The following is a 14,147-nucleotide window of genomic DNA, read 5'->3' on the forward strand; positions in this document are numbered from 1 at the left end:
GCCGACAAATTTTAAACCCATAGATCAGACTAAGTGACTTCGAAGGTTTTTCGTGTGCTGAACATTGTTCGTTTTTTCCTAGCACGTCAGGATTTTGAGATATAGTAACCTAAATGTGCAAAAAGGCCATTTTGAGGCATATTTGACGTTATGTCACGTGTAGAAAAAAATTTTTTGCTCATTGTTTATGGTATCTTATAGATCAAATATTTCCCTTCAATTTCCGTTTTTGTGCGTCCCGAAACGATTTTTCTTAGCCAATATATCGCAAATTAAAGTTGAGATAAGTTGAATATTAATAAAAGCAGTAATATGTAGGATATCAATATAGAAACATAATAAAAAGAAAACTTGCAATATTATTGTAAGTTTACTAAATAAATGAATTTTACTGTGTCCCCTCGAGGTTTACAGGCTCATCTATTTTATTTTTCTCCACTTTCCTAATCCATTGGACCCACTGTGAAAGTAGAAACTTGTACCAGTGGAAAATTAAAGTTGCAAATCTATATGGAGTCGTATAATGAACCAGTAAAAAATAAAAAAATTTTAGTTAAAAAAACTGGGCGCGCTGCTAAATAATATTCTAACGATATTAAAATTAAATTGTGTTACTTTTAAACTCATTGCAGTTAAAATATGTTTTGTATTTAAATTAATTAATGTTACTTTAAGGTGCATTGTAATTTTGAAACTTAGCAGCGCGCCCAGTTTTTTTAACTAAAATTTTTTTATTTTTTACTGGTTTATTATACGACTCTATATAGATTTGCAACTTTAATTTTCCACTGGTACAAGTTTCTACTTTTACTTGGCGCAATTTTTTTTTTGATATCATTACTTTTGTAGTACGATTCTACATAAGTACAATTCTACATGGGTTTGCAATGGTTAATTTTTCATAGGATTCTACATGGGTTTGCAATAAGTAATTTTTGTTACTGGCGTGCCCTTTACTGGACGCCTTTTTTTACCTTTTTTTAAAGGTGAGTTTTTATATATTATTACATTATGAAAAAACTACTTTTTTTCTTTGTTTTAAACTCATTATTTTATTTTTTACCTTATTTAACTTTATTATTTTATTAACAACATAATTTTATTATAAGTTTTACAGAAAATTGAAAACATTTGTAGTAAAAATAATTTAAGAAATGATTTTTCTTCTAAATAAAATAATTTTTCACAATATAGTAAAGAGATTATAATTGATATCTAGAAATTCTAAAAATGTTTATCACACATTTAACAAGAACTACGCAATATTTACATTAACATTTCATTCTTTAGTGATATAAATTTATTTATAAATATGAAAAAAATTCTATAAAAATATGATAATTAAATATACAATTTATTTTATAATTAATATTGTGTTACGTCCTGCGGTCTTCACGATTCTTTTCTTTCGAAGAACGCAAAGCGATATCTTGAACATCAAAGGCGGATAGAGAACGACCCGAAAAGCAAAGTAAACGTAATAAATCGTGAAATCTACGAATCTCTTTCCTTTCGGAGAGTGTAAAATGATATTCAAAATATCGCAGACCCGCAGATAAGGCACGATGTGACAGGCGAGGGAAAACAATTTTTGGTGCCTATTCCTTTCAATAGAACCCTTGAGAATCAATAAAACTTTCCGAGAACCTAAACAATCCTCGCCTGACAGATCACCGGACGCGATATCTGCTTGAGTCACAACTAGAGGAGCAATAAAATATCAACCTCCCTCTATAAGAACAAATTCTCCATTGGTCGAAACCCTGGACTCTAAACAAAGCCCGAACCAATCATATTAATTTTCAAAATCAAAGGACGCTTCCAAAGCGTCATTGAAAATTTCCTTATTCGTCGGGAATATTAACAACTAATGGAGAAGGAGGAGCAAGGAGGTTTATATACGAGTAACACCGTGCGAGCGACACACAGGCTTTTTCTCTCGATTCTTATTCATTCTCATTCAGTCAGTCTCATCCCGTTCGCAAACTTCAACTAGTTTTATTTAAGTGTTCAACCGAAAGAATTGTTAATTCTGTTAGTATTAATTTCTAATTTCGCAAAACGAAATCCCAGCCGTCGTCAACCACCGAGCCACCTCCTGCTGACCAAGGTTCTTCTGGATAAGTAGTAAGTCTACCTAACACATTCACACCGATACTTCGTACAATTTCCGGGAGTTTAATCAAATCATAAAAACTAGAGTCTTTGGGTTCGCCGTTGGATTCGGTAACCCAATTATTTACCTCACACCCTTTGATCCTTCTCCTACCTTTCTCCCAGAAATCACTCCGGATTCTCCGCAACAGCGGACGACTTCGTGATTTCTATCCTGTTCTTCCGAAATCACTCCGGATTCTCCGCAACAGCGGACGACTTCGTGATTTCTATCCGCTTCTTCCGAAATCACTCCGGATTCTCCGCAACAGCGGACGACTTCGTGATTTCTACCCTCTATTCCAGAAATCACTCCGGATTCTCCGCAACAGCGGACGACTTCGTGATCTCTACCCTCTATTCCAGAAATCACTCCGGATTCTCCGCAAAACAGCGGACGACTTCGTGATTTCTATCCTGTTCTTCCGAAATCACTCAGGATTCTCCGCAACAGCGGACGACTTCGTGATTTCTCCCGCTAGTAAATTAGGAAATAAAAGGGAAACCGAATATAAAAATATACACATTGTATATGTATGTACGTACGTATATACATATATATATATATATATATATATATATATATATAGCTCCCGCGATTTGTAACAGAACCCTTTCTTTTTTTTAATACAATTTAAACCACCCGATCTCGTAGTGGACGGACCTCAAAACCGAATATCGCGGACCGCGTTCAGGTCGTCGAGGAATCGGCGGAATCGGCGGCTGAAACAAAGAGCGGGTCGGGGTGTAGAAGACCCTACTATTATTATCAATAATATTAATTCGTTCGACACCCACACACCTCACACGTCTCCCATTCCCACATCCTCGGAACTTCCCCAAATTCCTTCCCCTTCCTCCCCTAAGCTCCCCGATTTTCCTAGATCTCCCTAGAAAACTTATGCAAATTTTAAATTAATATAAAATAAAAAGAAATAAAAAAATTTTAGTTAAAAAAATTTGGCGCGCTGCTAAATAATATTCTAATGATATTAAAATTAAATTGTTACTTTTAAACTCATTGCAGTTAAAATATGTTTTGTGTTTAAATTAATTAATGTTACTTTAAGGTGCATTGTAATTTTGAAACTTACAAGTAAAGCTACCCAACTTTCACTCACCGATTTCTTTGTAACTTTTTATACATATACTACATTGAAAAATATTTGACACGTATTTTTTTATATCGGCCCAAACTGATGTTTAGACATTTAAAAAAAATTTTTAAGTTTAAGACCAAATTACCAAAAAAACAGGTCGAGTCGGAGTAAAAAAATAATATCTCTGCTTCTGCTTAATATTTTTTGATGCGGTAAACAGTTTTCGAAAGGTAATTAACTATTCTTTCTAATGAAAATTAACAATTTATTATTCCGTATTTCTGAATTAGAGGTATTTTGGATCAAAGATGAAATTTAATAGAACACCCGTTTTCTGAGCCTCGCTATTTATTCCAAGATAGGGTGGTCAATGGTTTATATTTTTTGTTTAAAGCTAGATCCATTACCTACAATCCAATGCTTACAGAATGCAAAAATTCCAAACCGTTTACCCACAAGCGCAATTTCAGTGAAGCCATAATCCTTTTTTCCCCCGAAAGCGGATCTTTGTACCTAAATGTATTGAACACTTCTTCCAAGCACAAGCAGAGAAAACAAACCGAATTGATGAAAAATAGCAGGTAAATCTTTATTTCTTACGTAAGCAACAGCGCTTAAAAATAATTTATTTTTTAACGATTAATTCTTATCCAACTATTTTTGAGATCGCTCTTTTCAAAGCCGTGATTAAATACCGATATTACCGATAAGACACAGCTATCTACCTATCCACAGCTGTCATTCATCAACACAAGCCTTCATTCGCCAATCAGAGTCATTTGCTAGTTCTCATTCTCACTAACTCACTACCACAATAAACAAAATACCGATTATTGGGGATTTACCAATTTTTTGTGACGCGATTCTGTGGCTACTTTGGTTTAAATGCTATTTTTACTTTGATACCAGTTTTATGCTATACACACTATAATACTAGATTCAAATTCTCCAAATTCACTCTACAGAATTTCACTATAATTTACTTCAATATCTGTTGGAATTTCATTATTAACGTATCCTTTTTAACATAATGTCGCTGAATCCCAGAAACGTTATTAGTCTGTTGAAGCAGAGTTTTGACTGTCCAGAATATGAAGTGCAATCAGTGATTACAAAAGAAGAAAGATGTCTCGCTTCTTATCTGGAAGGGTCAATTAAAGACTCCATTGACACCAATTTTTTTGTTGAAAGCTTTGAATGTTTACACTACAATGATACGAGTGTGTATCCAGTTGCAAAAATGGTTGATGAAGAAATTGATTATAGTTCTGAAGATTACAAGCCCAACAGCAAGAGACCTAAAATGTGTTCCGATATTGACATCGAATATAAAAAAAGAGCCGTTGAATTTTGGCGCTCGGGAAAGGGAGGGTGTAGAAGTTTCAAAGTAGTTCAACACAAATTTAAAAAGATACCAAGTATTAAATATTTATATAATTGGGAGCATCATATAGATGAGGGCGGAACACGAAATGAAAAGTTATTAAAAATTTCTGAATTTGTATTAGAAGATTTTAACAATGCTTTGGATAAATCAGTTGCTGTACATGATTTGGATCTGAAAAGGTGGGCTTTAAAGGCACGAGTGAGAGTCAATTTAGATATTCAACAGTTCACTGCTTCGAGAAGATGGATTCATAATTTTAAATTAAAACACGGAATTGTCTCTAGAAAAATTAATAAGTTTGTCACTCAAAAGCAAATAGAGAACAAAAAAGAATTAGTACAAAGCTCCAGTGAATATGTTTCGAAAGTTAGATCAGAAATTAAGAACATCGGAGTCGAAAATGTTTATAATTCTGATCAATCAGGTTTTAATTTAGAGTCACACGCAGGTCGTACTTTATCGTTTAGAGGTACATTAAAAGTTGAATCTCTCGCACAATCTCTTAACTCCTTAACTCATAGCTACACGATTCAGCCAATTATTTCGGCAAGTGGAGAGTTAAAGTCCCCCTTAATGATAGTTTTGCAGGAGTCGAAAGGTAAGTTTGGTCCACTGGTTGAAAAAACTATTTACAAAGCACCAAATATTGTGACATTTGCTTCAAAATCCGGGAAAATGACTTCAGAACTTTCTACAAGCTGGTACAGAGATGTATTCCTGCCAAGCGCTAAAGAAAATTCTTTACTTCTTTTGGATTCTTGGACAGGACAAAAAGATACAATATTTGATACCATTGAGAAAGGACAGAAGAAAGTTAAAATCTTAACCATTCCACCCGGAGCAACTGGATTTATACAGCCACTTGACGTTTACACTTTTAGACCGTGGAAAAACTTTTTGAAACAATTTTCTGATCTGATTATTTTATACAACTACGACGTCAGCTTACATTTAAGGAACAACATTTTGAAAATCCAATCACTGATTCACAACCAATTCTCCTCGCCAAGATTTGTAAATCTCTTTAAATATGCTTGGTGGAAGAGTGGCTACATTGAAGAGAAGCCAGAAAAATGCCAAACACCCGTCGAGTACTGCTTAAAGGGCTGTGGTACCATTTGTGACGTTTGCGAAGATACCGCAATAATTAAATGTGCTTGGTGCACTAAATCTATGTGCATGGAGCACTTTTTTTGCGGTTTCCTTGAAAAGCACCCCCCACTACTGTGAACAATACATAATTTAGATTAATTTCAGAATAAACCACAACAAAATATCAAATTAAATTTAAAAAAAAGAAGACAAACGAAAAAGTGAAAAGAATGAAACAATTAAAAAAAAAATAAAAAAAAAAAAAATAAAAAAAAAACAAAAAAAATAAAAAAAAACAAAGAAAAAAGAAGCAAAAGGGAATAGGTCCTCGCCACCTCCACGTTGGTTATTCCCGGGTTCGGCAAAGAGCGAGTGAGCTCTCCCTTTTTCGGGGGAAAAAAGGATTATGGCTTCACTGAAATTGCGCTTGTGGGTAAACGGTTTGGAATTTTTGCATTCTGTAAGCATTGGATTGTAGGTAATGGATCTAGCTTTAAACAAAAAATATAAACCATTGACCACCCTATCTTGGAATAAATAGCGAGGCTCAGAAAACGGGTGTTCTATTAAATTTCATCTTTGATCCAAAATACCTCTAATTCAGAAATACGGAATAATAAATTGTTAATTTTCATTAGAAAGAATAGTTAATTACCTTTCGAAAACTGTTTACCGCATCAAAAAATATTAAGCAGAAGCAGAGATATTATTTTTTTACTCCGACTCGACCTGTTTTTTTGGTAATTTGGTCTTAAACTTAAAAATTTTTTTTAAATGTCTAAACATCAGTTTGGGCCGATATAAAAAAATACGTGTCAAATATTTTTCAATGTAGTATATGTATAAAAAGTTACAAAGAAATCGGTGAGTGTAAGTTGGGCAGCTTTACTTGTTAGCAGCGCGCCCAGTTTTTTTAACTAAAATTTTTTTATTTTTTTTAATTTTATATTAATTTTAAATTTGCATAAATTTTTAAATTTTAATTTTTTATAAAAATGTTTATTTATTCGCGCAATTTTTGGACATTACTTTTTGTAGAGAAATTAATTTTAGAACATAAATTTTTGTCAATTTATAGATTTTTTTATTTAAAAATACTTTTTTGTTTAACACTTTTTCACATGGCGCATGGATTGGCATCTTGTTTATCTTTTTTTTAAAAGATAAGTTTTTTTATGGTACGATTCTACATTTGCAAATTTAAATTTTTACTGATTCATTATACGACTCTATATATGTCTGCAACTTTAATTTCCACTGGTACAAGTTTCTACTTTTACTTGGCGCAATTTTTTTTTTATTTCATTACTTTTGTTACGATTGTACATGGGTTTATAATCGATAATTTTTCATACAATTCTATTGTACATTGATTTGCAATGTAGGATTCTACATAAATTTGCAATGGATAATTTTTAATACAATTCTACATGGGTTTGCAATGGTTAATTTTTCATAGGATTCTACATGGGTTTGCAATGGTTAATTTTGCCTAGGATTCTACATGGATTTGCAATGATTAATTTTTCATAGGATTCTACATGGGTTTGCAATAGAATAGGATTCTACATTGGTTTGCAATAGGATAGGATTCTACATGGGTTTGCAATGGATAATTTTTGTTAATGGCGTGCCCTTAACTGGTCGCTTTTTTTTACCTTTTTTTAAAGGTGAGTTTTTCGAGATTATATCATTCATTTTTGTATATGATAAGCATCTTTAAATAAATAGGCAAAGAACCCGCCACCACCCCCGTCATATTTCAAAATACAACGGTCCTCTTTGCTTCATATAGATAAAAAAACTATCTTGTATTTTAAGTAAAAAATATTTTTTTTGCACTTAACGAATAATGCAGAATGTAAAGCGTTGTCATGAAATTGCTAATATATTACGAAACCTTTTTTTATATAGGACTGATCGAAATACAATATTAAATGATTAAATAGTAATAGTCATAAACTTGATATTATAAAAATATATTTTGGAAGAATTTTATAACTACTTTATTTTATATCGAATTAGTATTATTTATTACCTATTTTTTTTTAAATATTATATAAACATCTTTAGCACCTCTAGGCCACTGCCTCTTTTTTACTTCTGCATCATCTCTTTCGATCCAAATATTAGATAATCCTTCTCTACATATGCTTACATAATGACCTTCATCGGTGCACGAACTATCATAAAGTATAGCACTCATCGTCTTGTACAATTGTCCCGCTATTAATACTTTAGTTGTTGGAACAGCACATAAATTAAATTTGTTTTCTGCTTTTATTAATTTACCATCTTTTGCTAAAAATATTATTAAACAAATAACAATTATTTCTCTTGTTAATGTTACTTCATTTTTAAATATTTGATCAGTTCCAGTACAATATTCACATGATTCGTTGTGTAAGTGAAACCAATGTGAAAATGTATAATTTAATAATTCATTAAGATTACAACTTTTTTTCTTTAAATTATCAAGGGAAATTGAAATAGCAATATTATTTTCAACCATAGTTTTTGTATTACCACATGTTTTGCATCGCTTGGTAGAAGTTACTTGATGTTGTATCAAATTTGTAATGCAATCATATTTTTCGCAAAGTGCCGTAAGAAAATCGTACGCGTTTCGTCTTACCATACTCGAAAAATATTCTCCTAAACATTGCCGTATTGCATATGTATTTAGATTTCGCATTCCATTTTCATATCGATGCATTAATATACGTAAAATGTCTGTTTTATCGCAATTAATCAACTGCTGCCTAATAATATTTAAATGTAATAAACATTGCAATACTGTATTTGCATAACATGAAATCTTGTCTGTATTCTGAAAACCACGTATGATCCAAGCAGTGCTTTGAATTCTTTTATTTGAAACCATATGTTGAATTTTTCGATCTGAATTTGATTTTTGAACAGAAGTAACTATTTTTGGTAACGCCCATGGAACATCTTTTACTTTACGACAACGTTCTTTTGACACAGCAATCATTTCTGCTTTCGGATTGTATATCTGTTTTAAACGATTATATTCAATAATAGCTTTTTCGGTAGCTATTACTGCTGAAGGATCAAAGTTAATTAAATGCACTCCTTCTAGAGATGTTACTCGCGACAAGGCAACATAAATTTGACCACAACTAAATACAGAGTTGCCAATATCCATAACAACACTTTGCAAACTTAATCCTTGGCTTTTATGAATAGTGATGCCATAACTTAAAGATAATGGAAATTGTTTTCGAATCACATACGCTCTATCCAATACCTGAAATTTAGCCGTTACTCTTTCAATTTCATATTCTAAACCTAATGGTAAAAAAAGTTTAATCTTTTCTACGTCATCAGTAGATGTTTCTCGTACAATTGAAATTACTTTAGCAATTGTACCGTTTACAAGACCCAAACTGGCATCGATGTTACGCCGAATCATAACTTTTGCTCCAATTTTAATTGTAATTTGTTTTGAAAGTCCAGCTGTTCGAGAACTATCATCATCGTTATTTGACAATACTTTTAATACTTTCTTTTTTACATATGATGTACAATCAATCGTATCTTCAGCAATTAATAATATTTCTTTGGAAGTAATGCGACTTAACATTGCATTATTAAGGACATCACACATATTACAAGTAGGAAATAAACAAACAGTGTCCGATGATAAACTGTTAATAAAATCACATAATTCATTTAATCTAGATTCGAAAGAATCAGCTTTGAAAGATATTTTTCTACTCTCTAGAATTTTACAATCAGATTTTGTCACTAAACCAATACGAATTCGCGACAATAATTCACGGTATGAATTATCTCCTTGCTGACGCATATTGATTATCAATTCATCATATTCAAATAATGTAATCCATAAATTAACAGCATTTAAAGAACCAAGATAATTAGCAATTTTTTGATCGGATAAATGTGTAAAGATAAGATCTTCGCGTACAGGAGGCAATTGAAGCAAGTCTCCGAATAAAAGAATATGCTTTCGACCAAACCAACCATCATCGCAATCACTAGTATCAAATATCTCAGACAATCGAAGATGAATATATATTAAAGTCAAATTAGATATCATTGACACTTCATCAATTACGAAAAGAATAACATCTTTAAGATCTGTTCGTAAAACTTTTAATACACAATCAGATAATTGTTTATACTTAGGAGTTTGACCATGTTCAACGGGTAATTGAAGCAATCTATGAACTGTCAAACCATCTATATTAAATGCTGCTATACCAGTAGGTGCTGTTACAGCAGTATCTTTGTTGAGATTTTGTTTTATCCAGCATTTAATAGTCTTGATTAAGAAACTTTTTCCAGTACCACCTTCTCCGCTAACATATAATCGTAATATTGATTTATCGGACTCTACAACATTGGTAACTTTATCAAATACTCGTTTTTGATCCGTATTTAATTTTACTATCATGTCAGATACATCAATTTCTTGAATTGCTCTATCACCAAGATCTTTAAAATCTTGCATTGCTTCACCAGCCTCTATATTTTGAATACCTATTGCATTTTCAGGATCATCCTGAGACTGCTCTTTTTTCAAATCGTCATCTAAACATTGCTGAACTAACTGTTTTGCAGTTTCAAATGCTTTTTGCAATTCTTCTAATTTTTCATGATATTGCAATGCTTCTACAAGATGCAGTTTTACTTTGTGAAACGATTCGGTATAAGTATCGCATTCATTTTTAAGATCCTCTAATTTTCGCCATGGTTTAAACATAAGCAATAACGCAAAGAAATAATTTTCAGGCTGTGTATTAACATTATATCTAAAATGATTAATAAGATATCCGCGCTGTCGCCGTTTAAGATAACAACCATTACCTATTTTATAATATTCAATAAACTTATTTTTCGGTTTGATCTTTGAGATATCGTACCACTGTGCAAATTCATAAAGAGACGTATTTTCTAATTCGTTTGGTCTATGTGGATAATGATCATCTGTCAAAGATTGATAAAATATATCTGTAGATTCAGGATCAAGAGCTTCAATTTCTTTACGATTTTTTAATTTTCTATATCGTATTTGAATAACATCTAACCATCTGATGGTTGTATTTCGATCAGTTCCATACAAAGGAATACCTAACAATGTATCAGCAGCTTCGAGAGCTCCACATTCTCTATTATTCGTAAATCGCAAAGCAATATTCCAAAGATGACTCGCTAATGATTTGTTTTTGTTATCCTTACTATCAAGAATATTCTCAGATAATTCACTTTTTCCCGCTTTATTCATATATTTAGTAACATACCAGGTTAGCAGCGATGATTTTTCACCAATAAATTGTATATCCATATTACCTTCCCATGCAGTAAGAAGAACAGGATTATAGTCATTTATGTTACCTTCATTATTTGTTCGAGGAAGATCGTAAAGTCTACTTTTATGTTTCAATTGTTTTCTACCGGCTATCGAAGTTGCCACATCCCTGATATTCAAAGTTTCAGTAACGGGACGAGGAAATCCAAAACGACATCGACGAATAACTTTACGTCCTACTTTTTTAGAACGAAGACAATAATCATTATGTGTATGTCGCTGATGCGTATCAACACGTCTGTACAACAATGGCGAAATATTTTGATCCGGTATTGTGCAGCTTATATGTTGTGAAATAAATTTGGAAACTTCCTCAATAGTAGATTCACCGAAAATTGGTGCATTTTTAATCCAAATTATTAGGTGAAAATGTTGTATACCTCTACCTTGATATTCTCGTCGCCAGAAATAGTGCGTTACTTCTCCAATTGGATGATTTTTAGATCTAATAAAGTCAAGCATTGCCCGAAACTTATTATCGAGAAACCTGGATGTTGATACTGGATCTCTAACAACGAGTGCGCTAACGCTTAAGGAAGCGTCATGTCATTCATTTACTTCACGAATATATTCACCTAAATCTTCCCACAACCACTCACTTGGACTGAGTGTTAAAAACCATGTCGCAGGTCCATAATGCTGCGTCATACAATTTAAATCATTTCTCGGTTTACACCAATATTGCTCCGTATTTCGAAGTGTGGCAAATATTGTACTCAAATTAGATTCCAACAATTCTTTCGACATTGCGTCTAGGTATTCTGCAGCTGTATAACGAAGTCGCGGATTAGTTACATTCATTTTATGAAAAATTCCACGACTTAATTGACGCATATTTGCATCGTTCAATAAATAAAATACATATTGTAGATTTAATCTATACTGTGGATGTTTAGATGTCAAACGACATTTAATAAATTCATGATCATGAAGTTTAACTTGTCTAATCTCACGTTGTCCATTAATACCAGAAGAATATAAATCTGGAAAACACATTAAATCTAAATGTTGCTCACGATTGTTCAGAGGCAAGTCATGAATTTTTAACATTTGATATAAAACTGTCGCAGTTTTATTTGCTTTCTTTTCATATAAGGGATAGATGGTATATTGTTCGTAATAACCATCGTTTTCAGCATTAGTCACTTGAGTCAACATTGCTTTCCGTTGACCTTCTAACATATCATTTTTTATCTCTTCTATCGGATCATTTAATAATTCAGTCTCATCATCAGCTACTTCTGCATTACCTTCTGTCTCATTTAATAATTCAGTCTCATCATCAGCTATTTCTGCATTATCTTCTGTCTCATCTTCTATTTGAAATTCTGAATTTTTTAATATTGGTAAACGTAAATCATTGTAATCATTTGGCAATATAATATGAGAATATAAATTATTGTTGCGCTTTAACCACGTTAAAGCGTCAAATACTTTTTTAACATCAACTACCTCTTCCCAAATAATCTTTGATTTTGTCGGGATACCTCTAACTAATATATATAACTCATGATTAATATTTATTGGATCAGTATTAGAACATAATTTATTCAATGTCTCCTGTAACGGAAGTGGTAAATGAAATGTTCTACCTTTAACTTTTGATACCATTTGTCTTTGAGGCAACTTTTTATTAATAACAGTTCCCATTTTAAGGACAGTTTGAAACGCTTTAGCTCTCTGTATAAGAATTTTTTCGAATGTATTAAGAGATGATATTACTTCAGGCACCTGATTTGTAAAGAGATTATTTAAGACGCAGTATGCAGGCATTAAGCCTTTACTAAATTTGCCTGCACAATAATTACATATATATTGCGCATCAACTTTTTGTTGTTGTACATACGTCATTAAATCTTTCCAAATTTTAACATGTACTTGTGTCTGTAGACTATTGACTTTAGAAACACTTTTTTTATAACACAATCTCTCGCATGATACACAAACATGTCGTGGTGTGTCCACAGTGCGTTTAGTCAATGCTTTAAATGCTAAACGATATTTAAACATAATATCATCATCACTCAAAATTGTATCAATCCGTTGATGTCTGTACATATCTACTTTCTCCTGTGCATAAGTCACAATTTCATTCAAAGTATTCATATCAGCATTATTTAAAGCATCATCTAGATTTTCCAACTTTCTATAAAAATATGTAAGTTGATAAATTAAACGCTTTATATATCTTACTTTTGGAAAATGAGGCGATAATAATTGAACTGGAAGAAACATTCCTTCGCAAAGTGTTATATTAATATAACAGCTACGCGTATGGCCCAATTTCTCATTTGAAATTTTCATTGTACATTTATGAATATTTTGCATAAGTTTTGGTACATTTTTTAAAGTACATGTATTTACGGTTTCAAGAAAATTCTGATAACGATCAATTAAAAGCGGATCGTTAATTTTACAGCTTGCAGTATTACACATCAGTTTTGGTTCATTGTTTAAGGTACATGTATTTATGGTTTTAAGAGACTTATGAGAACGGTCAATTAAAAGTGGATTGTTAGTTTTATAGTCTGAAATATTACACGACCAAGATTTTTTAGCTTGTTCTGTTGTTAATGGTAATATGTTTACTACTTTTCCTTTTTCATTCATTATCAAAGTTTTCAATGGATTTACATCATGATGATATGTAGACTCAATAAAATAATTTTCAGATGAGGCTGTATGTCTAGATTCGCCACATAGCGCAGTTAATTTGTCTTCGATTGTAGAACAATCTGCGACAAGAGTCAAATACACTTCTGATTTCTTTATAATCAAACTTAACATTTTGTATATATTGCGAATATAATTTTTCCTAATACACATGCACCAACGTACAATTTTTTCTGCTTCTAATCGTTTCTCAATATAACCTTTAATATTGATTTTTTCAATAATATTTTTTATAAATATTTCTGAACAATTACGAAGTTTTATGGTATTCTTCGAACAGAATTGTTTATACTTTTTAGTAATTTGTTTAGCAATATTAAAAGTTTTTATTTCAAATGTAGATTTTGTTTTGATTTTTTGTCTTTTTGTCTGATAATATCGCTTA

General features: G+C 31.8%; 1 protein-coding gene across 1 annotated transcript; it reads right to left on the reverse strand.

Moving 5' to 3' along the window:
• Nucleotides 1–7,771: 7,771 nt before the first annotated feature.
• Nucleotides 7,772–11,566, reverse strand: LOC146721647 (uncharacterized). Its single transcript, XM_085486472.1, has one exon. It carries the CDS (start codon nucleotides 11,549–11,551, stop codon nucleotides 7,772–7,774), a length of 3,780 nt encoding a protein of 1,259 aa, XP_085342598.1. The 5' UTR covers nucleotides 11,552–11,566.
• Between the last annotated feature and the right edge of the window lie 2,581 nt (nucleotides 11,567–14,147).

The sequence above is a fragment of the Nylanderia fulva genome, unplaced genomic scaffold, assembly GCF_048542155.1.
Source record: "Nylanderia fulva isolate GAGA-0341 unplaced genomic scaffold, ASM4854215v1 Scaffold437, whole genome shotgun sequence".
Lineage (NCBI taxonomy): Eukaryota > Metazoa > Arthropoda > Insecta > Hymenoptera > Formicidae > Nylanderia > Nylanderia fulva.

Excerpts from the sequence above, each read along its gene's own strand:
- LOC146721647 (XM_085486472.1), bottom strand. The coding sequence starts at position 11,551 with ATGCTTGACTTTATTAGATCTAAAAATCATCCAATTGGAGAAGTAACG.